General features: G+C 40.7%; 1 protein-coding gene across 4 annotated transcripts in view; it reads left to right on the top strand.

Annotated features, from left to right (window-relative positions):
• Window positions 1-1,652: 1,652 nt before the first annotated feature.
• axin1 (axin 1) overlaps window positions 1,653-27,755 on the top strand; it is a 39,542-nt gene continuing 13,439 nt past the window's right edge. The window contains exons 1-6 of one of the 4 annotated variants that reach the window (XM_022214435.2): window positions 1,653-1,883; window positions 8,541-8,726; window positions 15,671-16,630; window positions 22,630-22,770; window positions 23,803-23,899; window positions 24,897-25,034. In XM_022214435.2, the coding sequence (XP_022070127.2) occupies window positions 15,747-16,630; window positions 22,630-22,770; window positions 23,803-23,899; window positions 24,897-25,034 (1,260 nt within the window). In that variant the 5' untranslated portion in view covers window positions 1,653-1,883; window positions 8,541-8,726; window positions 15,671-15,746. Of the gene's footprint in view, window positions 1,884-1,958; window positions 2,794-8,540; window positions 8,727-13,368; window positions 13,564-15,670; window positions 16,631-22,629; window positions 22,771-23,802; window positions 23,900-24,896; window positions 25,035-27,755 lie in introns of those variants that run through there. The other 3 variants (XM_022214434.2, XM_022214433.2, XM_022214436.2) reach the window with 3 other exon arrangements.

The raw sequence follows: 27,755 nt of genomic DNA, 5'->3' as shown, positions 1-27,755 counted from the left end.
GCCATAAAGACATTAGGAGATGCTGTGAACTTGTCCTCAGTCATCATGACTCTGTTTTCTCTGTTGCAAGAAAGCACGCCTTCAGAATATCCTGCAAGCTAAACACAGCTAAATAAACACTTTTAGGACTGATTAAATTCCAGTTCTAGTGTTCCACATCTTCATGGGTCCACATTACATCAGTTTCGTCATCGTGTGCTCTTCATCTACAAACAATACTGGATGTTAACTGTTATGGAGGACATTCTATGTCCCACCCATTAAATTTCAAACAATCCATGTACAAAATGCTAAAACATGCAGTTGTTGTGTAAATGTGCTTATCCTGAGACCAAATCTAGAGAAACTCGGAGAAAAGAATATTTGAAAATATTTTTAAAAACACCAAATTAATCTGGAGTTCCCCCTAAAATGCCATTTTTCCCTTGTCCCACCCCCCAGATGACCAAATTTAATCTCAAATAGAACAGTTAAAATTAAATTTAAACCTACTTTTTTGTGTGTGTTATTTCCTTCACTGATGTCTCTTGCAATTGTGGGAACGTTTTTTAATCCACATGATATTTTGAATAATAATTATTATTCAAAATATTCCCAAACAGGGAGTTCTGTATCATCACTATGAATGTACCACTTGCGGCTGCCATCTTTGTCTGCTCGACTGCCAACCTGTTAGATGGCAAGCAGTCCTTTTTTGTTTTGTTTTTGGTACAGATTGAATGAATCAGATGCACCATGGTAATTTGTGAGCTTTATATGCAGACTTATATGTTACTTTTTAGAGAGAATTAGTAATTGTTTCTTCTGTTAATATACTGTTCCTTTAGCTATATTTGTAAGGTGAAAAGACATTCTGATTTGTGCAATACTACACAAATCAAATGCTGTAGCTAGCTTGGCACTGACAGTTATACGGTATTACATTTCCCTTAACATGTGGTAAATTCGTTTTCCTTACACAGAGCTAATGATGTTTATCAAAAATTAAAGCTATGAATGAAAAACTTTAATCACATGCTTGAGTGTTATATTATATTATATTTTTGTGCTGTCCCAGTTCTATAGGACCATTCTAGTGCTGAAACATCTCTTGCAACTTAGTAGCTGGTTTCTTTGGCCGTAATATAACTTCGGACGACAGCTTTAGTCGCACGAATGTGACAAGTTGAGATCTAGAAGTAAAATTGTGTTTAAATGTGTCACAATCCAGGCAAATGCGAGTGGCAGCCAACACCGTGGGGCTTTGCCGGCGCAGTTTGAGGAGAAAATTGGTCATTGTGAGGAGGGTCTGCTGGGTCTGACCCTGGTCACAACAAGACACGCGAGTGTGAAATCCAGTTGAAAGGTAAGCAGAGCATAACAAAAGCAATATCATCTCTCCCCTTCTCTCCAAATTTTCCTTCCACCCATCTCTCTCTCTCTTTCTTTTCTTTGCATTCATCTGATCAGTAACTGTTTGCACAACATCATACAGAAGGTAGATGTAAGTTTTAATGACAAATATCATGATGCAGGTGATTGATTAGCTGAAAGGTGGGATTTCTACGATTTGATTTTGCACAGCGCAGCTTAATTTCTCTGATTTTGTTTTTGGTTCCTTAATTTGTGCAGAGCAATTAGGTGCTCATGCCTGTTGGGTCTGTTACCATAGCTACAATATGATTATGCAGACAATCATCTGGTCCTTGTTTCCTCCAATGGGGTTGCACGGCTAAAGCTGTAATATAAAGTAAAGATGCTCATCTTTCAACAACACACGGCAAAGAATCAGAAACAGGTTCATGAGCAACAAAAAGTCTTGCGGAGTGGCAGACGGGGGACTGCGCCCAGTCATGGCGGACCACAGAAACAAGATCCGACGAGCCACACAACAGGAGGGGAAGGTGAGAGCATCGACCATCTTGAAATTCGGGTCATTTTATTGTTCATTGAAAGAGTTTGGCGGAACAAAACAGTGACAGTAAACAAGGTGTGCCTTTGCATTCGAGCTTTGAAAGCTAAAAAAAAAAAGGACCAAGAGGAACAAAAAGGACATGTCACTTTAAATGAAATGGAGTCTGCTTATACTTCTAAATGTAGTCCGAGGGTGTTCAGGTCGCATTCAGTTTTTGTTAGTGAGATCAAAGAATTCCAGCTTAGCTTTGCTGAAAAGGAAGATGTTCTTTTTACTTTACCTATGATGGAACAGCTGGGAGGGGAAATACATTTTTTTGGTTTAAATGATCACAATCAACCACAAATGAATTCACAAAGTAGTTTTACAGATGTGGCCTCAATCAAAGAGAGCTCCAAATCCCATCAGTCAGAACATCTAAGGAAAAGATGCGTTCAGGGACAATCATGGAGGAGCTTTGAGGCCAGGCTTGTTGAAATCAAAGGCCTGAGAGATGATTTTTTTTTCTTTTTTTTTTTCCCGGGCTCTCCATATAATTCTGAGAAAAATAAATGTGGTCAGTTAATCTGCAGCTTGGAAAAGGACAACAGCCAATGCAGCATGTTCAAGCTGCCCCCCTACTGGGCGGCCCATGAGCCTGTCGATATGGTGGTTTGATGTTGGATGGAAAATAAGAACCCCCCACAACAAACAGAGGGCTGGAACAGAGAGACTGGAACAGAGAAAGAGAGGCTAGAAAGGGAAGAACCATCGACAGATGGACTCTGTTGTGATTAAAGATGGCGGCAGTCTTTACTGCAGACTACGAAGGACTATTCTCGATCCCTAGAAAAGCGGTGGGAGTAGTCTGCGATCCAGCACAACAAAACCAAGAAGCACACAGTAAGGTAAATCAGCAGGTATGATGTCTGCTTTTCAGTCTGCGAGGATGAAAACTGCTGTTGCCAGTAACTTTCCATTCTATTGTGCGTCGCTGTTATGTCTCCTACCGTTTTTCATGTCATACTGTTTTGTTGTGTCCTCCCTCTCATCAAAAGCAAAGCACATCATTTGATCTGACCGGTGAATGTGCATCCCATGACCAGACTACTGAAGCCCACGATAGACTGAACACTGAAATTAATTTGAATTTCTTCAAGCCGACAGATCTCTGGCTATGTACTTTCGCCATTTGGTACACGGTTCCGCATGTATGTCTTTGGTATTATATCGCCATAGGAAACGTGGGCCTTTTAATAAGATTTTTTCCCCTTCTTGTGGGAATACGGTTCTCTACATGCTATGATAACCAGCAAAAATAAACTCAAGTCTGCAAATTGCTCAATCCTCTGTGCCTAATCCACTCCAAGTCTTGTTAGTCATGATCTATTCAGCTTGGACAAAGGACATCAGCAGGACTCCAGAATACATTTTCTGACAGTCTTTAGATATTACTCTTTGGATCATTTTTCAGAACTTAAAACAAACACTAAAAGCGTTAATATTCGTGACACAACATATTAGTCTATGAGCCCTATGAATGTTTTCCATTTTTAGTTTTGAGGGCTTTGAAATATCCCTTGTCTCGTTTGTTGTTTCTTTTTTTGTTCCTCTAAACTTTTTTCGTGAATTCTTTGAAGACGGCCAGTTTGAGAAATTGAAATCTCTATTGTGTGCACTCAAAAGTGGGAGCATTCATTTAAATGTCTTAATGGGCTTTTGTTCATCACAGTCTTCTGCGGAGATAAGCCTATTTCAGCCAAAGCCTACAAGAGAGTCTAAATCCACACTGACAGGTGGAACAAAGGACCTCTGAAAGGACTGCATTTGGAGACATGAAGTTGTCCTCTGGTGGCACTTCACTGCTTGAGAATTTGCAAATATTTCACAACCTGAAGGTAGCTTTAAAATCATCCACAAAATTGAGATTGTTTTAAAAGCATTTATTATCATAACTTATTTCCCAAGCTGCAAAATAATGCATTTGAATTAGCATAAATTAGTATCAATAATTAGTGAATTCATGCAGGAATTAACAAAAAAAAAGCAAAATTTCATCCCACAGGTTTTTTTTTCTAGCTGTATTTCTTTCACACAGAATCCTTGTTTTACATAAGGTCTGCTGATTTTAGTAATAGCCACGTCTTTTTCAGACCTCTGAGCTGAGCAGAGAAACCTCCTCTATTGTTCTTCTGTGTGCTGAGCAGCCAGTTGCTAAAGGGCTTCTTGTTTGTAGTTACCGAAGAAGGGAAGAGTATTTTTCATTCGCTTTCCACACCCGGCTGCCTCGAACTATCCAAGGGATTCACACTGAAAGCCTTCTGGTTACTTGACTTTTTGATCTCGGGCTAGTGGAACCTTTCATGGCTGCTGTTCACTGTACTGCTTGCTGGTTGTGCTGCTAGTTTTTTGAATAGTGTGCCAGAGGAAGTCAAAATGCATAATCGCTTGATACTGTGATTTGGGCGAGCTTTTGAAGAATATCATGAAATGCTGAATTCTGGTTTATTATGCAGTTAGTGGTGCAAAAAGAGTGTTTTTTTTGAGTGGATTTTAGAGAATTATCTTGCACCTTTATCCTTAAAAGATACAGAAAAATGCATCTCAGCTCTATATGACTGGCCAGGCATATGTAGAATGTAGAATGATAATGCTTATGTTGGTGTTTGGTAGGATACTTTTATGTGTGGATACATGGTTTTATGCTGTATTTTTGAGCTCCCAGGAAGACTAGTAACAAGTGAGGTGGATGGGAAAGGGGCAGCAAATAGATAAATTAATGATAATAAATTAGCTACTTGTTACACTTTTAATTTACAAAAATACATACAGTTGTTTGCAAAAAGGCAAAAAGTATGTGAAATTCAAAGTGCAAAACTGAGTGTAACCCAGTTAGCAACCACACATAGGAAAGGAGATGTTACTTTTGAAGAAGGGAAGAGATGTTCCTTACTTTTTTTTATATAATAAACTCAAAAATAAAACAGTAATTGAGACGTGCACATTTTTACAGCTACTGTATATGCAGCTGCAAATCTTTCTGTTTTTGATCCATTTTTACTGTCTGTCTTACTGATCACTTTAACTTGTGAGTTCAATTGCCCTGCACAAATTTAAGATACCCACACAGATTTTAAGTGATGTTCAAATCAGGTGACTCTAAGGGCCATTTCCAAATGCTTCACCATGTGTGTGTGTGTGTGTATGTGTGTTTTTTTTTTTAAAGTAATTTGTGTCCTTCCCTTCCAAGTTGTTGTCCTTTGGCAAAAGCCAGCCTCTTTATAGTTTCATTTTCTTGATCAGCTGCGTGACATTTGCATCTGGAATTTGATGATATCTCATTATTCATTCTTTTCCTCTTGTTGTGCATTCATTTCCACTCCCACGCTCGTCAGTCTTTTCATCAAGTGCTGCTCTTCTGTTCTCCAAACACATATTTAGTGACTGCAGCCAAGCTATTCAATCTGAACTTCATGTGTCTTGATTTGAGGCGAGGAAACTTTTCATGATCTGTTTTATGAGGCAGATATGTGCAAACGGAACAATCACATCCCAAAGTTTCAAACTGACTCTTGCAGACTGTCTGACTCGCAGAAATACATTTATTTGCAGTGTTTTGGAGCGAGACTTTAATCAGGTTTATCATGAAGAGAAGCCAGCTTTACTGGGGCCACCAATCTCATTCCCCAAGAGTTACAAGAAAGCATGAATCCCAAAACATCATTGGACTTAGTGACCATTTTCAATAGCATACAAGAACTTAGAAAATACTTTAAATCATAACAAGCATGAATATATTCCAATTTGTTTCCAAAGTGAATGCGCAAAACCACTAAGGGCCCAACCAAACTCTGAAAAGCATGCATATTAGCACTGGAACCTTCATCTGTGCACAGCACTTGTTTCCAAAATGCCTCTGGCTTGTCTTGACTTCTGTGATGATGCTGCAGTTAAAGTTTCCTCAGTGGAACAATACACCATCTCTCCTGTGTCAGCTAAACCTCTCTGCAGCTCCTTTGCAGTCATATGGGGTTTCATTTTTGCCTTTTTTCCCAACAGAAGTGCAGTTTTATCTGAAAGCTTTCCTACTATTCCAGATCTTGTCTTGACTTCCACAGTTCGGCTGAACTGCAGGTTCATAATGAAATTTCAGGCAGGGGAAACTGCAATCTTGAAGATTTGTACGAATCAATTAGCCTCATTTGCTGATCCTCAGTCAGTTGCTTGGAGGAGTTTGTTACTAGAATTTTTGAAGAGACAGAGAATTTGTCAACTCATGGAAACATTGTGAGAGGACAGTTTCCAATGACAGTTCTGGGCCTGTATTCCAGGTCTTAACAAAATAAAATCTAATGAGTTTATGAAAGTGTGAGACTAAGTGAGAGAGTGTCCAAACGTTTGCAGAAAATGTTATTACCCGCCAATGAACATGGAGGAGTAAGAACATTTTCTGTTCGTCTGTTAGCAACATAACAAGTAACAGATTTGGATGAAATTTTCAGATAAGGTCAGAAATGACACAAGGACGGAGTGATTAGATTTTGGCAGTGATGCGGCTTATAGTCTGGATTCATTGATTTGTTAAAGATTTCTGTATCATAACAAGATAGCAGCCCGGCGTCACTGTAACTATGACAACAAGTGAACACTACGTCAGCTGCCTGCTGACGATGATCACATGATTGCGATCCTACTAAAAATCAACCACTGCAGACCGATTGGGATGTAGCCGTCTGAAATGACATAGGAAACAAATGGTTTAATTATGGGGGTATTTCTGAGTCTCATCAATTCCCGCTGCCCGCTACATTTTTAGGTTGGGCGATTTGGTAGCCGTACATAATGTACACATGCATAGCACACGCCTGTGCTCAGCGCAAGGTCATTTTGTTTGTGGATACATCCATATTAAATGTCCCCAATCTATAGTGCTGTAATTTTTGCCACACATTGACTGAGCAGCCTTGGTACTGGGTACTAGTACTGTGGTCTTTGAGCACTTTTCTTGTTTTCATTGTCATCCTGTAGATCAGGAGGGCAAAAAGCATGTCATATTGAGTGTCAGAATCAGAATGCCTTTAATTAGAGCACTATTCCAGCAAGTGCTTCATTCAATACATCCGTACCATAAAACCACAATAAAGACGCATGTCACACAATAAGTCACACATAATAATAAATTAAGGTACTGTGCATTCATATAATCATAACAGTTTAGAACCATTTGACACTGACATTGTTTTGGGATAAAAGCTGTTCCTGAATCTGCTAGTCCTTTTTTTCAGACACTTATAATGTTCTCCTGAGAGCAGTAGATCAAATAGTGAGTGACCAGGATCCACACAAAGTGGAACATGTCAGTCAGCAAAGTCCAGTTTTGATATAAAACACAGAATCAGGGTTCAGTAGATGTCAGTAAAGCCACACAAAACAATGGAGAGAGATAAAGTATTGCACATGAGTGGATTTGGAATTCAAATTCTGATGCATCTTCATATTTTACTGCCAGGTTCAGTTGTGAACAGAAGTTTACTTATGTTTGTTTGTATGTGTTTATTTGCCATATTTCCAGAAGACCTATAATATATTAATGAAAGAACCAAACGGTGACAAAGATGCACGCGTTTTAAAGAATCCATCAAAAAAATATAGTTATTGGAGTCACTGGAAACAGAAGGCTGCCGTGATATTTAGGTTTTTACAAGTGTACGTAAACTTTTGCTCACATCCGTACGTCATTAGTAAGAAAGCTGCGTGTGAGAAGTCTACAAGGCTGATTCTGGATGGATTTCCCAACTTTAATTGATCATTTTCAATCAATCAGCTGGTCATCCAGGATCGGTCATCCACATCTGTGTTGAGTTTGTGTTTGTAAATTTTCTGTTTTATTAACTGAGGAAGTGCTGGTGAGGGACTCTTCTAAAAGATCTTTGCAGTTCATTTCTCCAGTTTTTACGTTTAACGGAGTTTGCGGGAAAGCTAGAGAATGTACCATGTAAAGCTGGACTTGATATTTGATTTGCCTGTCAGGTGTCTGTTTCATCTATTTCCACACTTTCTTCCTTGGCAGCTTGTAAAACTAAAACCAGGGTCAGAGGTTGTTGCTCTGCAGCGGTTCTCACACCGGTGAACGTGGAATCAGCTCTTTAATTCATCTCATTACGTTACATTTGTTGAAGGACACATTTGGAACTGGCAAAGCTCTAAACTGTAATCTTTGTGTTTACGTCTTATCAGATCTGAAGCACTGGTATAAGCAGTATTTTTATCTGTCAGTTTAGCATGTGCTGTTCTGAAAGGAGAAAAATACTCTCAAGCAAAAAATAGTGATGTCTGTTCCAGATTTGTGTCTCAATTTTTGAGTCTCTAACAAGAACAGTGTCACGTGAAACTGCACAAGAGCTTGAGAGACGTATTAAATGCGTTCAGTTTGTATTTACAGGAGACAACTGTTGGGAAAACTTTATTTCAGTAGAGGGCACCATGCTACCTTATCAGTATATGGCTGGGGAGCTTGACTTATGTTACAGCCACTGTGATGAAGCCTTAGTCACAATTTATGAAGAGGACTTTATTTTTTTTGTTCTGTGAAGAATCTATGGTTTCTGCTTCTTAACCCCTGCTTGTCCCCTGTTAGCTGTACTAATGAAATACTTCTTTTTTTCAGGAGCAAATGGATGGTAAAGACAAACCGCTATGGCGACATTCTGCTCCAGCCGGATCTTTACTTTTCATGAGGGTGAAAGCGGCTTTACCATTACCGCAGCACAGTGTGTTAAATAACTGTACAATGGAATCTTCAGTGAAAGGATGCACTGCTGGAGGATGTGTGGAGAAGACAATCAAAGTCAAGGTAAAACTGTGCATCCAAATCATCTTTATATGCACCATTTACAGCATTTAACCACGAATATCCAGTGCTGGTACACATGCAGATGCACTTAAGAAAACCCTTAAAAACCACTTTACAGCTGTGAAACTGACTGTTGAGGGTGACATGTGACACCCAAGTGTTAGTGAGAGGAAACTTCTGTAAGACATAATTTTTTCATTAATAATCTTGGAGAATTTGAAACAAAAAATAACGAGTAATTGCGGTCTTCTGGGTTGCTTTTGGAAATGAAACCAACAGAGATACAGCATATAGTCTGAGAAAGTAACTAGTACAAAGAGAAGAGGAGTGTCTGAGTATCAGGATGCTTAAATTGTTTCTGCAGAAAGTCAATTTTGCCTCAAGGAAGCTGCACTGGATTGAACTTTTTTTCATGTTTTATGTTGCTGGCATAAATATTGCAGGAACTGTTCACACTTTCACAGGTTTGCAGGTCTGAGCCGGCACTTCAGGTGATACAACGAGAGAAAGTGTGAAACGTAAAGTCCCGTTCACCGCGGTGTTCACAGATGTTTTCGTCTAATTATGTGATAGAAAAAGCATTATGTTTTTATGGTGTTCCACCAGCCTTTCATCTTGTTAAAAGTGTGACCGCTCGGTGATTGCCTGGTGTGAAAGCACAGAAAATGACAACAGCCTTTATTGCTGCATTTAGTCTTTGTACTGTAAAGTCATAAAGTAATGACATGATGAAGCGCATCTAACGGGGCTGCTGAACACGGCAAAGTGTTCTGTTGAACTGAAACAGTCACGCATTTGGATGCCTTGTTGATCTTAAATCGTATAGAAATTAATTAATGTAGCTCTACGTGATATCATCTGATGCAGAAGAGCTGAAATACAGACTTAAATTTTGCCTAATGGTTTAAACTGGCATGCTAATTGCTTTCTCTGACTCCTAAGTGTTTATACATTAGAGGTATCTGTCTGCGTAGTGTGGCTTCCACCATAGATGGATTGATTTTGTTCATAAACACACCAGAACAAGAGCAAATATGTCTGAGAAGCTCTTTCAATACAAAGCATCAGGAGGAATAATGTAGCTAAAAGGTTCAGTTTCTTTTGAAATTGAAAGCCCTCTAAAGCGTTTGCATTTGAGTGGTCATGTCAGTGGTGTACAATGACATGAGTAAAGAGAGATATATGTTGAAAATAAGACATAAAAGTCACCATTTGTACATCGTTAGCATGTCAGGCAGTGTAGTTAACATCATTATGTATGTTGTTTGCATTCACCATTAACCTGGTGTACTGTTGGCCATTATGTATTAAAGGTTAAAAAAAAGGTAACTCATAAGCTCAAGGAGTTTCCCTAAGTTTACCACTGCATTTTACTGCTTCTTAAGATGTTCTGTTCCAATTTCCTGCTGGTAAAGTTAGTGTCTGAATGCACTACATGACCAGGAAAGTTTGCCATCGTATACCGATTTATCTGGTTGAGGCGCATGCCAGTGAAGTCATCTGGTGCAGGATGGAATGAAAAAAACCTGCAGACTGGTGCCATCCAAAACAAAATGTTGCCCAACCTGCTCTGGAAACACTTGGAACTAGTGCTGCACATGCAGAACTTAAATACGCACGTTATATATCTCATCGGAATGAGAAAATGCAGTCATTGTCGCAGCAATAACAAATCTGACCTTTGAAGGGGCATTCCACAAAATTTACAGATGAAGTTCAGTCTTCTCACTAAGATGAGTATTGCTCAGTATGTGGGAGTACTTCTGTGGATCTGTAGGAGGGTTTGTTTGTCTTTTTTTTTAAACTCTGAGGGGATTTACACATTTATTTATTATAGAAAGCATTGTATTACAAAGTGGGACGTGATATCTGACAAACATTCAACAAGAACGCTATTCACTTCCATTATGGGAATTGTAGGATCCAGCATTTCTTGACCTTACTATGGATTAAAAATTAGGTAAATTTAGCAGCTGCAGCATCAGTTTTGTCTTAAAAATCCATGAAGTTTATGATGCCCTTTCATTGTTTTGTAGACTGTAAGATCTGATATGACCATCACAGAGATTTTCATAAGCACAAACATCCTCATTTGTGTAGAGCATCTAAACAATTAATTGTACATTAACTCGTATTAAATCTCAACTGGAGTTCACCAGAGGGCATGTGTGAGACTTTGAAGTTAAGTAGAAGACGGTTCTTTGATTTGATGAGACTGAAATTGAGTTTTTTTTGGCAATTAGATCAGACAGCGTGTTTAGTGGACACCATGCACTCCACATGATCACAATCACACCATCCCCACCTTGAAGCATGGTGGCAGCATCATGATGTGGGGATGCCTCCATGCAGTAGGCACTGGAAGGCTTGTGAGGGCAGAGGGTAAATGAATACAGCAGTATAGCGGAATCCTAGCGGGCAGCCTGGGAGAAAATTTGTTTTCCAGCAAGACAATGACCTGTAGGATTCAGCCAAAACTACACAGGAATGGTTAAAATCAATAAGGGGAATGTTCTGGAGTGGGTCAAGTCAGAACCGAGACCTCAATCCAGTTGAACATTTGTGGTTAGACAGGTTTAATGCAGTAATTGTAGAAATCTGTTTTCACATAAAATAGTCTTTTCTTTTTTTTTTGTAATTTCTTGCCAGAAAAGCCAATGTAGATTGTGGCAAAAAGCAGGAATGGAACCATTTTTAATATTATTTCAAACACTTGAGATAGGGAGAGAGAGAGAGGGAAAGTGGGGGGAAAAAAATCGGCATACCACATCATCCCAAGCCAGGGTGAAGCATGGTGGTAGCAGCATCATGATGTGTGGGTGCTTCTCAGCAGGAGGTTCTGGAAAGCCTGTTAAGGTAGAGGGTGAAAAAAAATGCACCAAAGTATAGGGGAACAATGGGGGCAACCTGCAAGAAAATTAGTTTTCCAGAAAGACAATGAGCCAAAACAGTAAAAGGTAAACAGAAATAGTTTAAAAATAACCAGATAAACGTTCTGGAGTGACTGAGTCAGAGCCCAGACCTCAATCCAATTGAGAATTTGTGGTTGGACTTGAAACCAACCAAAAACCTGAAGCATGGTGGTGGCAGCATCATGATGTGGGGATGCTTCTTGCCAGCAAGTATATGGAAATCCTGAGGGGAAACCTAGGAGAAAATTAGTTTCCTGCAAAGCTGTACAGAAATAGTTTAAATACAACAAGATGAATGTTGTGGAGTGGCCGAGTCAGAGCCCAGACCTCAATCCAACTGAGAATTTGTGGTTGGAGTTGAACGATCTCCACTGTGAAGCATGGTGGTGGCAGCATTATAATGTGGGGATGTTTTTTGGCAGCAACCATAGGGGAAATCTGGGGGGATTTTTATTGTTTTTGTATATATTTTTTTTGTAAATTCTTACCAGAAAAAACAATAGTAGTCAGTAGGTTGCTAGGAAAAAAAACAATGGAATTCAACCTGTTTTCCATGTTTTTTTATTGTACCACTTCATAAAGAGAGAGGGAGCACAAAAGGGGGAAAAATGGTCGGCGAAAATTTATTTTCCAGCAAGACAATGACTGACATAGACATAGTTTAAAGACAACTAGATAAACGTTCTGGAGTGGCTGAGTCAAAGACCAATCCTCAATCCGGCTGAGAATTTGTGGTTGGAGTTGAACGATCTCCACTGTGAAGCATGGTGGTGGCAGCATTATAATGTGGGGATGTTTTTTGGCAGCAACCATAGGGGAAATCTGGGGGGATTTTTATTGTTTTTGTATATATATTTTTTTTTGTAAATTCTTACCAGAAAAAACAATAGTAGTCAGTAGGTTGCTAGGGAAAAAAAACAATGGAATTCAACCTGTTTTCCATGTTTTTTATTGTACCACTTCATAAAGAGAGAGGGAGCACAAAAGGGGGAAAAATGGTCCGTGAAAATTTATTTTCCAGCAAGACAATGACTGACATAGACATAGTTTAAAGACAACTAGATAAACGTTCTGGAGTGGCTGAGTCAGAGACCAATCCTCAATCCGGCTGAGAATTTGTGGTTGGAGTTGAACCATCACCACCTTGAAGCATGGTGGTGGCAGCATCATGGCAAGAAGATGCTTTTAGGCAGCAAGTATAGACGAATTCTGGGGGTACTTTTATTTTCATATTATGAAAAACCAATAGGAGACAGTAGATTGTGCTTGGAAAAAAATGAACTTCTTTTTCATGATTTTTAGCATCTCAGAGAGAGAGAGAGAAGGGAAAAAATGGTAGGAGAAAATTTGTTTTACAGCAAGACAATGACTGACACAACTAGATAAACGTTCACGAGTTGCTGAGTCAGAGACAAGACCTCAATCCAATTGAGAATTTGTTGTCTTAGTTGAGCCATCCCCAAATTGGAAGCATGGTGGTGGCAGCATCATGGCGAGAAGATGCTTTTCAGCAGCAAGTATATGTGCGAATTCTGGGGTATTTTTATGTTATGAAAAACAGTAATAGACAATAAATTGTGGCTGGAAAAAAATACTGGATCTCTTTTTCATGATTTTTATTCTAACACTAGATAGGGAGAGAGGGTGGGAGAAGGGAGGAGGGAAAAAAATCGGTGTAGCACATGTATGAAACCCAAACAGTGGCAGTTTGTGTAGTGAACGGGTGAGGCGCTGTGCATCATCCGCCTGGCAGCCTCAGCCCCGCACAGACAGCCAGAGCTCAGCCATGGAGAGGTGGAGAGGAGCGGACTGTTTTCTTTGTTATTTTTAAACTCTGTGCAAATCGCAAGTATGGCACCGCTCGCTGTGACTTGTGTCGGTCCAAACGCGCGATGCACCCGAAAGCAGCCAGAAGATTTCCACCGGTTAAGTATATGTCACTTTTTCCCCCCTGGCAGCCCCCCCTTCTCTCTGTCTCTCTTTGCTCAGAGATTGGGATTGCTGCGGTAGTCGGGAGATATACCATCGCTTTGCTGCTTCTTAGTCTTTTCGGGGGAAATCGGTGCGGGATTCCGTGCGTAACGGTAGGGGGAAATGTTTGTCATGTTGTTCTTTGAGTTGGGCAGCTGTCGGCGGATACGGCCGCAGATATTAATAGTGTGACAAAGTTGTGCACTTGTCGGTCGGCTGCTGAAAGGCCTGGATCGCTGTGTTGTGTATATGTGTGTCCGTGTGAGTGTGTGTGTTTGTCTATGCATGTGTGGAGTTTGTTTCCCCTCCCCCACTCGCCGATGCCTGTTCTGCTCATTCTGGAGAGGCCAAGACATGAATGTGATGAGAGGCTCACTTCAAAGAACAGTGTGAGGACATGGGAGAAAAACAAAAATATAAATCAAAAGGGAAAAAAACAACACAAAATGGGGTGTATTTCCCCCTAGCTGACCTACAGCCTCCCTCCATGTCGCTGCACACCTGTGATCCATTCATTCAAAACAGTGGTGCCGAGCGAACATCTTGTGCCGATGCGTCCTCTGCACAGGTGCTACGATGCCACCTTGCACTCATGATCGATTTGCATTTTTGCACGACAGATTTCGCCTTGTGTTTTGTCATTCCTGCACATCTGCCCCCCCGATGGCTACACGTGCTGCTCGCACTTCCCACATTTGTGCAGCGAATAAACACTTAGTGTTTTGCCCTTTTTTTTCTTAATCCAGCCTTTGTTCCAATCAGGAGAAAATGATTTGTATCTGTATTGGACCAGACAGAGAGTGGGTGTTGCCCTAAAGGAAAGGGTGATGGCAACCATTAAATAAAAAATATTTCTTGTGAAATCACAGCTAGAGTAGCTATATCCAGCTGTCAGCCTCTAGGAAACCATGCTCTTTTGTTTCATTTTTTAAAAATCCTATTGCAGTCAACAAGTGCACATAGCTATAAATAGGAATTGAGATTGTAAATGCAGCAAAAAAGCGGGTTCACTTTCTTCGGCGTGATTCCGATCTGTCAAGAATTAGTGGCTGCTGCTGCTGCTGTGTGAATTCAAACAGTCAGCTGTGGCTGCACGAGGCCTCAAATTGAATACTGACAGTGTATCTGGGAAGCTTAGTCATAAGCTGTGCAACCCGTAGAGGTGGGGATGGAAGCAGCAGATCCTTTCCTCAGCAATAAAAGAAAAAAGAACTGTGCTATGAAGGCAAGATGTGTCCTTGATCGCTGGATGCGCTCTCCTGCAGCTAATCCTGCATAAATAAGAAGATGGCATCAGGATCAATAAAGTATCATTCGTAGCTCTGCTCATATCAGCTAATAGTAAAGACAATAAGGCTGCTTCATTATTGAGCTCATACTGTAAACCTTAAGTGGATTTATCACTGTGATGACGCTCCAATGCTAATTTGGATGAAACTGGAATAGCTGTGTGAAGTACTGATATGCATGTAAGTCAGGGAGATATTATTGGGCCGTAATGCTACACCACATTCACGAATCGAACCACGTTAAAAGCTAATGATTTTAGATGTCTGTTTGCAAGTGGGACCCAAATGCATGAAAGTTTATCCTTGTATTGTGACCATTTTTTTTAGACGTTTCCTTGCCGATGTGTTGTTTTTCTATTGTACCGATTGACCTATTCTACTGTGAGCTTCCAAAAGATGTAGTAAGATGTTATTTTCAGAATGTAAAATCAGCAGGATCAACCAGAACATGTTGCATTTAAACGCAAACCAGTTTACGAAATCCTCTCGATTTCCACTGATCTGTATTCATTTTAGTGTTTGGGTAAAACCCGGCCACTAGAGTTTTCCATGAATATCTGATGAAAACGCCAACTGAACTGAATTCTAAACATTTCCCAAGAGGTCCTCTTCCAACCAGGCGGAATTCACTCACACTCGTTGGTATTGCCGCGTAGAAATATTGTTTGACATGAATATGAGAATGATCATTATGTGTTGTAGTAGTAGTAGTACCCTGTTACGGTAAGCACGTGATGTGATGAATCTCATTCTGTATTGTCCCTCTTTGCAGGAGCTTTTTTGCAGCGGCATAAGTAGAATTCTGGATCGAACAGTTGCACAGTGCGGGCTCTTCAGGGACGTGGTATATGGATGCTGGGACTATGAGCATAAGCGACAAAAGGGACTACTTGGCAGACCTGGGAGGCAGCTTCACTGAGGACGCTCCCAGACCACCGGTCCCTGGGGAAGAAGGCGAGCTGGTGTGCGGTGACGGTCGGCAGCACAGCAACCTCAGCTTCTCCTCCAAAAGCGAGAGCCTAAAATGCGAGGCATCCGTGGCTACGCCCAGGCGACCCGATCTGGACTTGGGTTACGAGCCCGAAGGCAGCGCTTCCCCAACGCCGCCTTACTTAAAGTGGGCAGAATCTCTTCACTCCCTCCTGGATGACCAGGATGGCATCCAGCTGTTCAGGACGTTCCTCAGGCAGGAGGATTGTGCGGATATGTTGGACTTCTGGTTTGCGTGCAGCGGCTTTCGCAAGCTTGAAGCCAACGAGGGCAACGAGGAGAAGAAGGTGAAGCTGGCGAAAGCGATCTATAAGAAGTACATCCTGGACAACAATGGGATTGTCTCCAGACAGATCAAACCGGCTACCAAGTCCTTCATCAAAGACTGTGTGATGAAGCTTCACATCGATCCTGCCATGTTCGACCAGGCTCAGACTGAGATACAGACTATGATGGAGGAGAACACCTATCCTTTATTCCTGAAGTCTGACATATATTTGGAATACACACGGACAGGAGGGGAGAGCCCTAAGCTGTACAGTGATCAGAGCTCTGGTTCCGGGAATGGGAAGGGACTGTCGGGTTATTTACCGACTTTATACGAGAAAAGCAGATTTGACCAAGAGCCGGAGGAGCAGCCCGAGTGCGACTCCACGCCGAGCAGCCGGCTCGCTCAGAAGCTGTTAACGGAGCCGCAGCAAGTTGCCAAAAGCGCAAGATTCCAGGACAGTCACCAGTACAGGTAAATCCTCCCAGCGAAGCTTCTCTCAAGCTCTAACTGCTGAATTAGAAATGTACCTGAAGGCCCCATGCCTCCATAAGTTTGAGATGAAAACAGAGTGTGAGCGTAATGCAAGAGACGGCAGGGATGGTGTGTGAAGTGGTTTAAGCATTTGAAGGTGTGGTGGTGAGGAAATGCCAGAAGTTAAAGAGGCTACTCGACTTGTTACTTGGAGGTTGAGGCAGCAGTCTTTGTGCATTTAGTGCAGGAATCGTGTGTTTTGCATTGAAATTTTTGTAGTAAAAGTTGAAGAGCATTTTATTTCATGAGGAGCTTTTTTGTTATCATTGACCCTGAAAATCTAACTCTTCCCTTTCGTGTTAAGTCTGCCTTTTTGGAAATAAAACTGATTTATATTTGTGTAATGAAATACTATAAATATGATATTTGGCTATTCAATCTGTCGCTCCAAAACTTCTTTTATGAAGCGAAACAGTCACGACTATGGATCGAGACTTAATTTGATGATGATTTTTCCCTCATTTTGGATTTTTGAACCTAAAAAAATCATTGTAACAGCAGGGCATGCAGAGATGGAATACTATAGAGTGCACCTTCAGCCTTTATATTAATATGCTGGAAACTTCTTATTGCAGCTTTTAAATTTCAACACAGTATGCTGATTAAGAGTGGGTGTGCTTCTAAACTCAGAATCAATATAAAGTTACTAATTTATGTTTTGTAAATTGAAGTAAAACGGTGAACAAATGCCTCAGTTTGCAGTGATTTTGGACTTTTTTTGATTCTCACAGCCAGCAATGTCATTCGAACAGTGTCCTCTACGCTTTGAAATGCTTTTCATATCTGGTGTGGGGGAGGTCAGACAACATTCAGCCAGATGTTCTGGTCTCTGTAATGCCAAATCTGCTGATGCCTGCTGCTTGATGCTTGATGCTGAGAAAAATCAGCTTTTAGTCATTTTAATGTGCCTGTAAGGGCATAATTAGAGGCCTGTACTTTTAATAAATACAGTTAGTTGTTAATTGCAGCTGAATGACCAACATCCATCCCAATCCTTGGCTTTTTTTCTCTGTAGTGATGATAGAGTTGTCCATATCTTTGTGGTGTTTTAACCTAATGTTAGGATTCTGGATAATTTATACATTTGCTGGCATGACAGATTATTTTCTGTAAATAACTAGGGATGCATGATGATATTGTACCCAAACTGAACAGGCAAATGAGGCCTGTCAGGCTGAGTATTTACAACTTTCTTTTAAAATGTCACATCAAATGCTTTGCTGTTCAAAAGTTTGGGGGCACTAAGAAATGTCCTAATTTTTGAAAGAAGAGCATTTTCTTTCTATGAAGACAACATTAAATGAATCAGAAATCCACTCCAGATATTAACGTGGTAAATGATTATTCTAGCTGGAAACGGCTGATTTTTAATGGAATATCTACATAGGAGGACCATTTCCGGCAACCATCACTTCTGTTTCCTAATGCTACATTGTGTTAGCTAATGGTGTTGAAAGGCTAACTGATGATTAGAAAACTCTTGTATAATTATGTTAGCACATGAATAAAAGTGTGAGCTTTCATGGAAAACATGAAATTGCCTGAGTGACACTAAACTTTTGAATGGTAGTGCATTTTTGGCACGTTTTACATGCGAGTTGGAGTGATTTTCTTATTTTTCATAGTGATTGCGTGCATTTGAAAAGCTTTGTATTTTATGACTGCATCAGCTAGTAAGCGTATTCACAATAATATGGTAATTGCGCCACAGAAGAGGTTTGACATTCACTGCAATCAGGTGTATAAAATATGTGCATATATTGGCATTCAGCCAATTGGTTATTGGCAAACATGCAAAATTGTGCATCCGTACATTTTTTGGTGTGAACAAGCCCTTGCATATAATCTCAGAGATACAGGATTTAAAAACAGCGTAGTATAATTAGTTTAGTATGAGTATAGCATGTTGGCAAACCTGCTCTAAAATACACAAAGAAGATACATTAAATTTTTTATTCATTTTTGTTCAAATTGGGCTCCTATGATGACGTTTCTGCTTCAGGTTTTCATCGATTTTGTTCAAATGTAATACAGGGATTAAAAACCTGCAGCTTTAGTCTTGTGTAAAGAGTGAGATTGTATGACTTTGGATTTGGTGTTGTGTACCTTGGACATTTCAGTGATATTTTGTGAATCTGTCGGCACAATGACAGAACGAAGACCAGACTTAATACCGCCGAAAGACTCTGAATTTTCACACCAGGATTTGATGCTTGTTTGTGCTTGCACAGGAGTTTTAATGCTGTCAAACAAATGAGAAGTGGCTCAGAAATAGGAACTCATAAATCACAAGTCGCATTTCATCGCTGCAGCCGAGCTACTATCAGCGCAGACAGGAAGCAAACACAGCTTATTATGTAATAAGGTCACGTCTTCAGATGAGGATTAAGGTCACTTGCAGTTAAGGAAGAAAAAGAAACTTGCTAAATGTCACAATTGAAACGTCACATGAGCAATTTGTACCATTATTGCTGCGAATGAAAGCGAATCATGTGAGATCCTAATGTGGTGGCAGCTATTGTCCGCTTTGCTCTAATGTTGGTCCCCCTGCAGGATCGCTACAGAAACTTTCCCATGTTTGACCTCTCTTGCTGCAGCACCACTGTTATGATGAGGGTCAGGAATTCACATCAGCTGACAGACAGACAATACCTTCCAGATAAACCCTCTCTGTGACAAAAACACCGAGCACAGTGCTGCACTATGTAGCGGAGACTGAGCAAATCCTGATCGCTATTTGGTCGGATAAAACCAGACCATGAGACCAGGCAGCTGCCGTCTTCTACTATCTTTTCTCCCCCTCCAAGATCTTGCCGTGTTTCACTACATTCTCCAGCTTTTTTTGGTTGATATCTACAGAATGCAAATGCTTGTTTGTACAAGCAAGATTTCTGAAAACATAACCAAAGGCGCTTTTGTTGGGGATCGATGTTTGAAGTCGTCTCTAAAATATAGGGCGAAAGAGAAAAAGTCTACTCTCCCACAGACACTGCAGCCATATGCGTGTGAAGATCTGCACGGCAGGCGATAAAAAAATAAATAAACTGTGATTGAAACACATTTATTTTCACATCATTATTTCAGCAATCAAGCATTTGGCTGGAATTCCAGAAAGACACGCTTCATTTTTAAATAGCCTTTTAGCGTCGCCCGTTGGGTTCTTTTTTTTTTCTCGTGAAGCTAAATTTTACAGCAGTTGTGTCAAAATCTCTTCAGAGACGGATAACAAAAGACATTAAAGAGTCTTTCAGATCAGCTTTAAGAAATGAGATAACTTGAAAGAGAATGGCCATTAATGTTTAGGGGGGAGAGAGAACGGCTCAGTTTTGTTCTCAGTCAAGTTAGATGTAAACTTCAAAGGCGAGACTGTGTCGTCTTTGTAATTTTAATGAAAGTTGCCTTTGAGTAATATCAAGAGCCCCGTAACAGACTACAGGCTGGAGTAAAGTGGAGATAAACATGGGACTGTATTATGTGTCGAAGATGAAAGGCCTGTGTTCAGTTTTTGGGGTTGACCCTTATCAATAATTGTGTTGTGTTCGGGGATTGACCTGATATCTCTTGCATGTATTTAGAAGCTGCAAGAAGGGAATTTTAAAGTTTCAACTGCACATTGGTTGGTCAATATCTTGCAATAGCTTAATGTTAAACTGCTGAAATCCATACCAATCCATGTCCTTGAAACACCTTGTCTTGGGACCCCATGTGGCATTACGTGATCTACAGAAATCTGTGAGAACGCTGGAATAGTTATAATTATTGGTGCTCTTTTGATCATAAACACAGCTTTGAGACTAATCGGTTCCATATAGCATGTTTGGTACATCTTGCACTGAAAATAGGATGCCTAAGTGTGCCATATTCAGTCACATTTCGACATGACGATCATCTATCTGCTGAGAATTTGAAGACTTGGAAACAGCAAGAGCATTTCTGCTAAATCAGTTTGTGCATATAATCAAGCCTTTTAGTATTTCTTTCAGCTTGGCACACAATGCTCCAGCTTGTAGATTTGCAGAAGAAAAAAATGGAATAATTTGGACCTCAAGCCTGGAAATCAGGCTGCTGCTGCTGCTGCTGCTGCTGATTTTCATTGCATGTATTGTTTATTATGGGATTAATCACGACATGTGTAGGTGTTTGTAGTTCCAAGAATAATATGATGATCAGTTGAAGAGAAAACATGACATAGAAGAACAATACTAAACCACTTCTCAAGCGAAAGTATTGCAGTTTTTCATGATTGCTCAAATTGTGCTGCTCTGTTCTCATTTAACTGTATGAGAAATTTGTGTTTTTATTCTGTAAATTGCTGCCTGTATGTGTGAAGGGTGCCTCAAAGAAAGAAAGAAAAAAAAAAAAAAACACCTGATCTGTCTTTGATCAAATGACAGAATTAGAATATTTTCTTCCTACCTTTGTCCCTACTTTTCTCATTATTAGAAATGTCGCCACATACAATCACAGCATTGAACGTCGCTTTCTGTCGACGGCATTTTCTTTGTCTCTTCAACCAACCTGGTGCTGTAATTATTCTCTGTTGAATGTGGATGCTAATGAAAATCAGTTGGTCACGAAGGTTTTGTAGTGAACTCTGGGTGCTTCTGCATTCCAAACAGGGGAGGAAGCTCGGGTAAATGCTTGAGGGAATTCCAATTTGAATAAAAAGTAATGATGCCTAACATCTATAATTCATGTGTACAAAGGCCTTCGAGAAGTGTGTTCAGCAAAGTCGATGACTGAAAATGGAAAAGGTGTCAAATGAAGTCTCCTCGTCTTTCGTGAGACGTTCTTTGAACAGCGTGCATCCGGATCAAGCCGACAGTCACGTGTCACTGTTTGATACTCTGGGATTGAATTTGATGTTCTCAACCGCTGTCGGTCACGATGTTGCTAGCCAGTATGGCTTTTGCTTAAATGATGGCTGCAAGAGGCATCAGAGGATATGAGAAAGCAAGAAACAAAATTGAAGCAGTGGAGTATTAGAGGCTGGTTTATGAGGTTGGGTGCACATTTTAAGTGTTGAGCAATTGTGCTAGAATGGCTAATTACTACACCAAGGAAAGCGGAGAGTTTTGTGATGATTGGTGTAAATTTGTCCGTCTGTCTGTCAGCTACGTTACTCAAAAACGGAGTGGCAGATTTTGATGGCATTTTCAGGGAAGGTTACAAATGACACAAGGACCAATTGATTCGATTTTGGCAGTGATGCAGGTTATAGTCTGGATCCACGGATCTGTTAAAGATTTCTGTATCATTGCGAGATAGCGTCACGGCGTCGGTGTAACGATGACTACAAGTGAACACTATGTCAGCTGAATGATGATCGCATGATTGCGCTCCGACTACATCGAGCGTTGTGGACGTATCGGGACTTGTCCGTTGGAAATGATACAAGGAACAATTGATTAAATTGCAGATGTGTTTCTGAGTCTCATCCATTCCCGCAACAGGGTTTCCATACGTAACACACACCTGCGTGCACCGCAAGGTCTTTTTGTTTGTGGGTACATCTGTGTTAAATGGCCACATTCTGGTGCCGTGATTTCTGCCACAAATTTTTTTCAAGATTTTATCTGTCGGAAATGATACAACAACTGAGCAACCTTGGTTGGAGTTTCTTGTTTTTATTGTATGTCCATCTGAAAACCTGTTTGTTTGTAGTATATCATCAGCTTAATACTTAATACTGACATTTCACAACGTGCTCACATATTCCTTTGTTATATATGATGCTGTTTTGATGGTTTTCAATGTTGTTGCAAGCATGTAGTGATCCAATCACCCCAACACCAACTACAGAATTGAGCTGTTATTTGTTTAATCATGCAGTAAAGTCAGTCTTTTTCTAGGGGTTACCTGTCACATTAGGATCTCTTTCTGTAATTTCTTATGTTGTTTTTCTACATTTCCTCTGTTTCTTCATGTGTTACTTCCAGGCATGAACCATGTCGGGAGCCCATCAACCCGTATTATGTCAACACCGGTCACGTTAAGGCTCCTGCCACCAGCGCCAATGATAGCGAGCAGCAGAGTATGTCCAGTGACGCAGACACAATTTCCCTTACGGACAGCAGTGTGTACGTATCTTGTCCCCACACACACACACACACACACACACACACACACACACACACACACACACACACACACACACACACACACACACACACACACACACACACACACACACACACACATTTTACAGAAAGTTGTAGCAGGTTGTAAAGGATGCACCAGGCTACCACTTTGGCTGGAACATCGGTTTTCGGGAGCTGATACCATGTTATTATAGATTCCTTGTCATCATGACTGTTAAAAATCGCTGTTTAAAATATTAAATAATATATATTAAAATACATTTTTCTATATAAGCTGGGAATCCTAAAAGGTGCAGCACATATGAAAGCATGTCTAATAGAAGGTATGTAATTGGAACAACCTTACTTACTGACCTCTTGTGCAAACAGGACTCAGTTTGAAGTGATTGTGAATGAAATGAGAGTGTTTTTTCATTTTTTTTGTTTTTGATTTTCAAAGCAGCCTTTGTCTTTTTTCACAGTTTAACTTTTTTTTTTAGTCCACAAACTCGACACCAAAGGCAGCGTTTTCTATCATGTGGGATCACTTGAAGCAGAACTTGTATTTCAGTGCAGTGTTCGTGAGTCAGATTCAGTCATGTGCTATTGAAAGAAGATTTGAAAAATAACGTTTCCTAGGTGCAGGGATGGCACCGGGGAATTTAAGCCAAAGAGGCTTCAAAGCTCGCACAACTGGACAAAAATGTGTTTGAAGCTGAATGGATTAGAGTCTGTTATCAGCTAATTGGTCCAGAGCTTCCAGCACAGGAGCGTGTGAAACCCAGCATGACCAATGCCGCGTGGAATTGCAGACTCGTGCTTGTGATAGCATGTAACTGTAATCTGCCAGACCACTTGTAGTGCGGCAGAGACGCCGCAAACCTGCGAGGATACCTATCCTACTGATTAATCGAGACTTACTAGGTGTTCGTTTTAGGCGAAAAATGCTGCGAGAAGCTTTCAACTTCAAAGCTGCCTCTGTTGTTTATTCATGAGGATGTATTATGAAAATGTCTTTGTTGTTAATTCCAGAGATGGGGTTCCACCCTACAGATACCGCAAACAGCATCGCCGGGAGATGCACGAAAGTGCCAAAGCAAATGGGCGAGTGCCACTACCTCATATTCCTGTGAGTTATTCATGGGTTATTTCCTCTTCCCTCTCACTTTCCGCCTCTACACCTCTCCCTCTCTCTGTCTGTCTGTCTCTGCCTTATTTTTCCTCTGCTCCATCGTTGGTGATGTGCATATTTAAGCTGTGCCGTGTCGCAGGGCCTGTGATGGAGTATAAGAATAGGTGATGGTGAAAGAGAAGGCTGTCTAAATGCAGCTTGATGCTTTCCTAAGCTGTGTGTGCTGAAGCCTAGCAGACATGAATCCTCCCCTGTGACAGCCCGATGCCTCCCTCTGCAGCTTATGCTGTCTCCTGGTAGGAAAGCCCCGGCCCTAATTAGGCCTCGGAGTGAAGAGTCAAATTAAAACTCCACACGTAGCATCCTATTAGGATGTGTGAATTGACTGTATAGTAGAGCCCAAATCCCTGAAGCCTAACTCTCATATTTCCCTGCCCCGACAAATTCATCATGACTTCTGTAGCAATAGGAAGAAATGACAGGGGCTTGGAAGTATTTTGTTTTTCCAACCTTGTTTTTATAAACCGTTTCCAAATCAACAGCTTTGAGGAGACGTGATTGCAGTACTCATGTTGGAAGGGAAGGAAATAAATGTCACTTGTGGCCTTATTAGGATGATTATGTGCGTTGTTTAAAATTACAGCGTAGTTGTCATCCTTTTTAGTGATGCTTCACAAAATGATTTTGAGATGCAGAAGCTCATTATCAAATCTAGGCTGAATTCTTCTTGACAAACAAAGACACTCTTATCTTACCGAGCAGAGGTTAACACCAGCTCTTTTAACAGCCACAGAAATGTCACAGAGGCTCAAATTTAAATTTACAATCCATTTGGAGGTTCAACGGTCGACACTGTCCAGTCAATGCTTCCTGCTTGTGTTTCAAGTCTTTCATACCGACAGGATGTGAAGGGATCGGGGTGTTAAAGCATCCCCCTGTGGTTTTGACAGTAATGCAGCAGTGGCAAAAAATTCACCAACATTTCTTCCTCCAGCGCCCAGACCGGATTCCAAAGGATATACATGTGGAGCCGGAGAGGTTCGCTGCAGAGCTGATCAGGAGGCTGGAGGGAGTGCTGAGGGAGAGGGAGGCTCAGGAGAAGCTGGAGGAGCGACTGAAGAGAGTACGGCTGGTATGTTGGCTTTCCTTTCCGAACCTGAAACTCATCTTCTGCTTTCTTAATTTGATTTATCATGTGTCAACAAGAGGCGCCTTTCAGCAGCTGGTGTGGACGTTCACGCTGGAGAACGTTGTCTTTTTTTGGCTGCGTGACGTCTTCAGTGTGATTCTGAATTCTGCCTTCACTTGGGTTAAACATTCAAGTCATGCGAAGTGCTGGTTGGAGCTGAATATTAGCTCCTGGTGACACCAGCTGTATAATATTAGTAGCCAGGGGAGAAAACAAGATTGAAGTCTGAGTTCTTAGAGTGGAATTAGATGTTATTTTTAATGTTTATCGACTGTTTCATCAATGAAATGTCAGAAAATAGTGAAAAATGCGGTACAGAATCTAAAGACGTTTAGTTTACTGTCATATATACCAAAGATCAGCATTAAATCTTTACATTTTAGAAACTAGGATCAGATCCTTAAATTATTTAGAATATTTTCTGTCTTTGACCAAGTATTTCAGTGTCAGAAATGCACCTCAGTGCTTTACATTTCAAATCCTGATGTGCATCTTTTTTTTGTTTCTCGGATATCTTGAAGAGAAAATATGTGAAAATCTCCTAGTTTGACCATCTGAACCCCACACAGTTCCTAAGTGTTTAAGCTCCTGTCGCATTTTTATTCGCTGTGGGCTCATTTTTCACTGCAATATGAATTCCTGCACTTCTATGGAAACAGCACAGCCATGGAAACAACTTTACAGAACTCAGAAATGTCTACTGAACAGTTTAAGGACCTGATAGCACCATAATTCGTAATAGTTGAATTTTTTTGAATATTCAAATTGCAAAAAAAAAAGCATACATATGGCATGTTTCCAAGTGCCCACACGTATTACCAGTACTGGTGAAAAAATGGTGGCTCTACTTATTGTAGTGCAGATATTTTACTACTTAAATCCTTCATTTGTTTCCACTGTTCACTGCTCCGTGCCTACACAGCCTGCAGTTCAGTCGAATTTGTGTCAAGCGGCTGAACGGTTTCTTGATCGTGACAAGAAACGTGAAATGTCTTGTTTTTAAAAATTCTAGCTATTGCAGATGGTGTATATTTGGCAAAATCGTCAAGGAAATATGTAAATTCAGGTGATTTTTGATTAAATATCTATTTTTTTTCCCACTCAAACAGACACAAATAATTATTATTATAAAGAACTGTTGGGAAGTTGGAAATCTGACATTTTTCACTTTTGACAGTTTCTCGCTCTGATAATCGGTGCCGTTTTGGTGGTTAAAAACAGACAATCCTGTAAACCCGTTGGTGTTTTCAGTGGTTGAGAGGGTTCACGTGCATAGTAAGATCTCAATCTACGCCCTCATAGTGCAAATGCTATTATCAAATGGCTCTTTATTAACTTTAATAACTTTGATTTACTTTAATAAAAGAATGATTAAATACTCTGTGACCATGGATAGGGTATTGAAAAGCAGACTGTCGGTTGAAGAGTATCAGTAGGCACCACCAGTGCTTGTTTCGGAGCCAGACAGCGAGACGTGTGCCTGGCCGGTGGGCTTTAAGTTTCCAGTAACAAAGGAGACTTAAATCCGTCTGGCCTTAATGAAATTAATGAGGCCAGCCATTTGAATGGGGAATAGAAAGACAATATGAATCATTTGGAGAATTCTGTCCTTGGCCTGTCAGCAATCTGGCTTTGTCGATGAATCAGATGGAGCACCTGCACGCTCAGCCACTTGTAAGCCTGGAACACTGAGCCGCCCGTTTGATGTCACTTGAACGGTGATAAAATAGCCGCCGCTACCACAAATGAAATCTCCCTCAGTACACAGAGCCAAGTATTAAATCTCAAGGCGGACAATTTCTGTGGCTGGCCCCCGAACGGAGAGAAGCTGCCATCACACGGCTCAAGGTTTGCTTTATGAAACCTAGAGGCAAGGATGAAATGACTGCCTTCATCAAGTAACACTCTGGGCCTCCAGAAAAGGAAACGTGAACTTAGGTTTCAGCTTTTTAGTGATAATATCAGAGGTATTAAAAGCCATGTGGTTATAATGTGTGAAGAAGTAGCACAAAATCTGATTTCAAAATGGATGTCATTGTTTTGTTGCTGTGAGGAAAAGGCTCCTAATCTGATTTCATGTGAATGCGAGGAGCTTATCTCCCCAGGAAGGAAGTCGTGGCTTCATTTAATGTAATTTTCGGGAAATGTACGCAATGCGGACACGCAAGAGCAGCAGAAGTAAATTACTGGCTAGGTGGTCATCGCTTGTGTGTATCAGATTTTTAATTCTGTGTGAACAAGACAACAGATCATGTGACCGCGTACGCTACACGCCTCATAAGGAGAGGCCAAAGCACTGGCATCAGTACATTTCCATCCAGCACCTAAGCCAACTTGTAAAAAGTCAAATATCTGCTCCCGTTTGCCAAGAATTCAGTATTTTCAGTTGGAGAAAGAGGGAGCAAGCGGAAAGTGTGCTCAAAGGGAAGGTGTCATGCTTCCATGTGGAACTTGTGGGCTCGGCTAGCACAGAGATGCGAAAGACACTTCAATTATTCAGAAACATGCCAGAAAATATTTGGCTGCATATAGAATCTTTTGCAGCATCACTGAGTCGAAGAAAGCGGTGGGCACGGGGAAGTTAAGTTTCTGTAGAAAGCGAGCTGAGAACGGCTTTGATACAGTTACAGTTAATGGACGGTGACCACAGGGCAGTAGCAAACT

Source organism: Acanthochromis polyacanthus, chromosome 21 (genome assembly GCF_021347895.1).
Source record: "Acanthochromis polyacanthus isolate Apoly-LR-REF ecotype Palm Island chromosome 21, KAUST_Apoly_ChrSc, whole genome shotgun sequence".
NCBI classification, from domain to species: Eukaryota; Metazoa; Chordata; class Actinopteri; family Pomacentridae; genus Acanthochromis; species Acanthochromis polyacanthus.
Note: the sequence above shows the minus strand (reverse complement) of the source record. Positions and strands in the feature narration are given on the sequence as shown.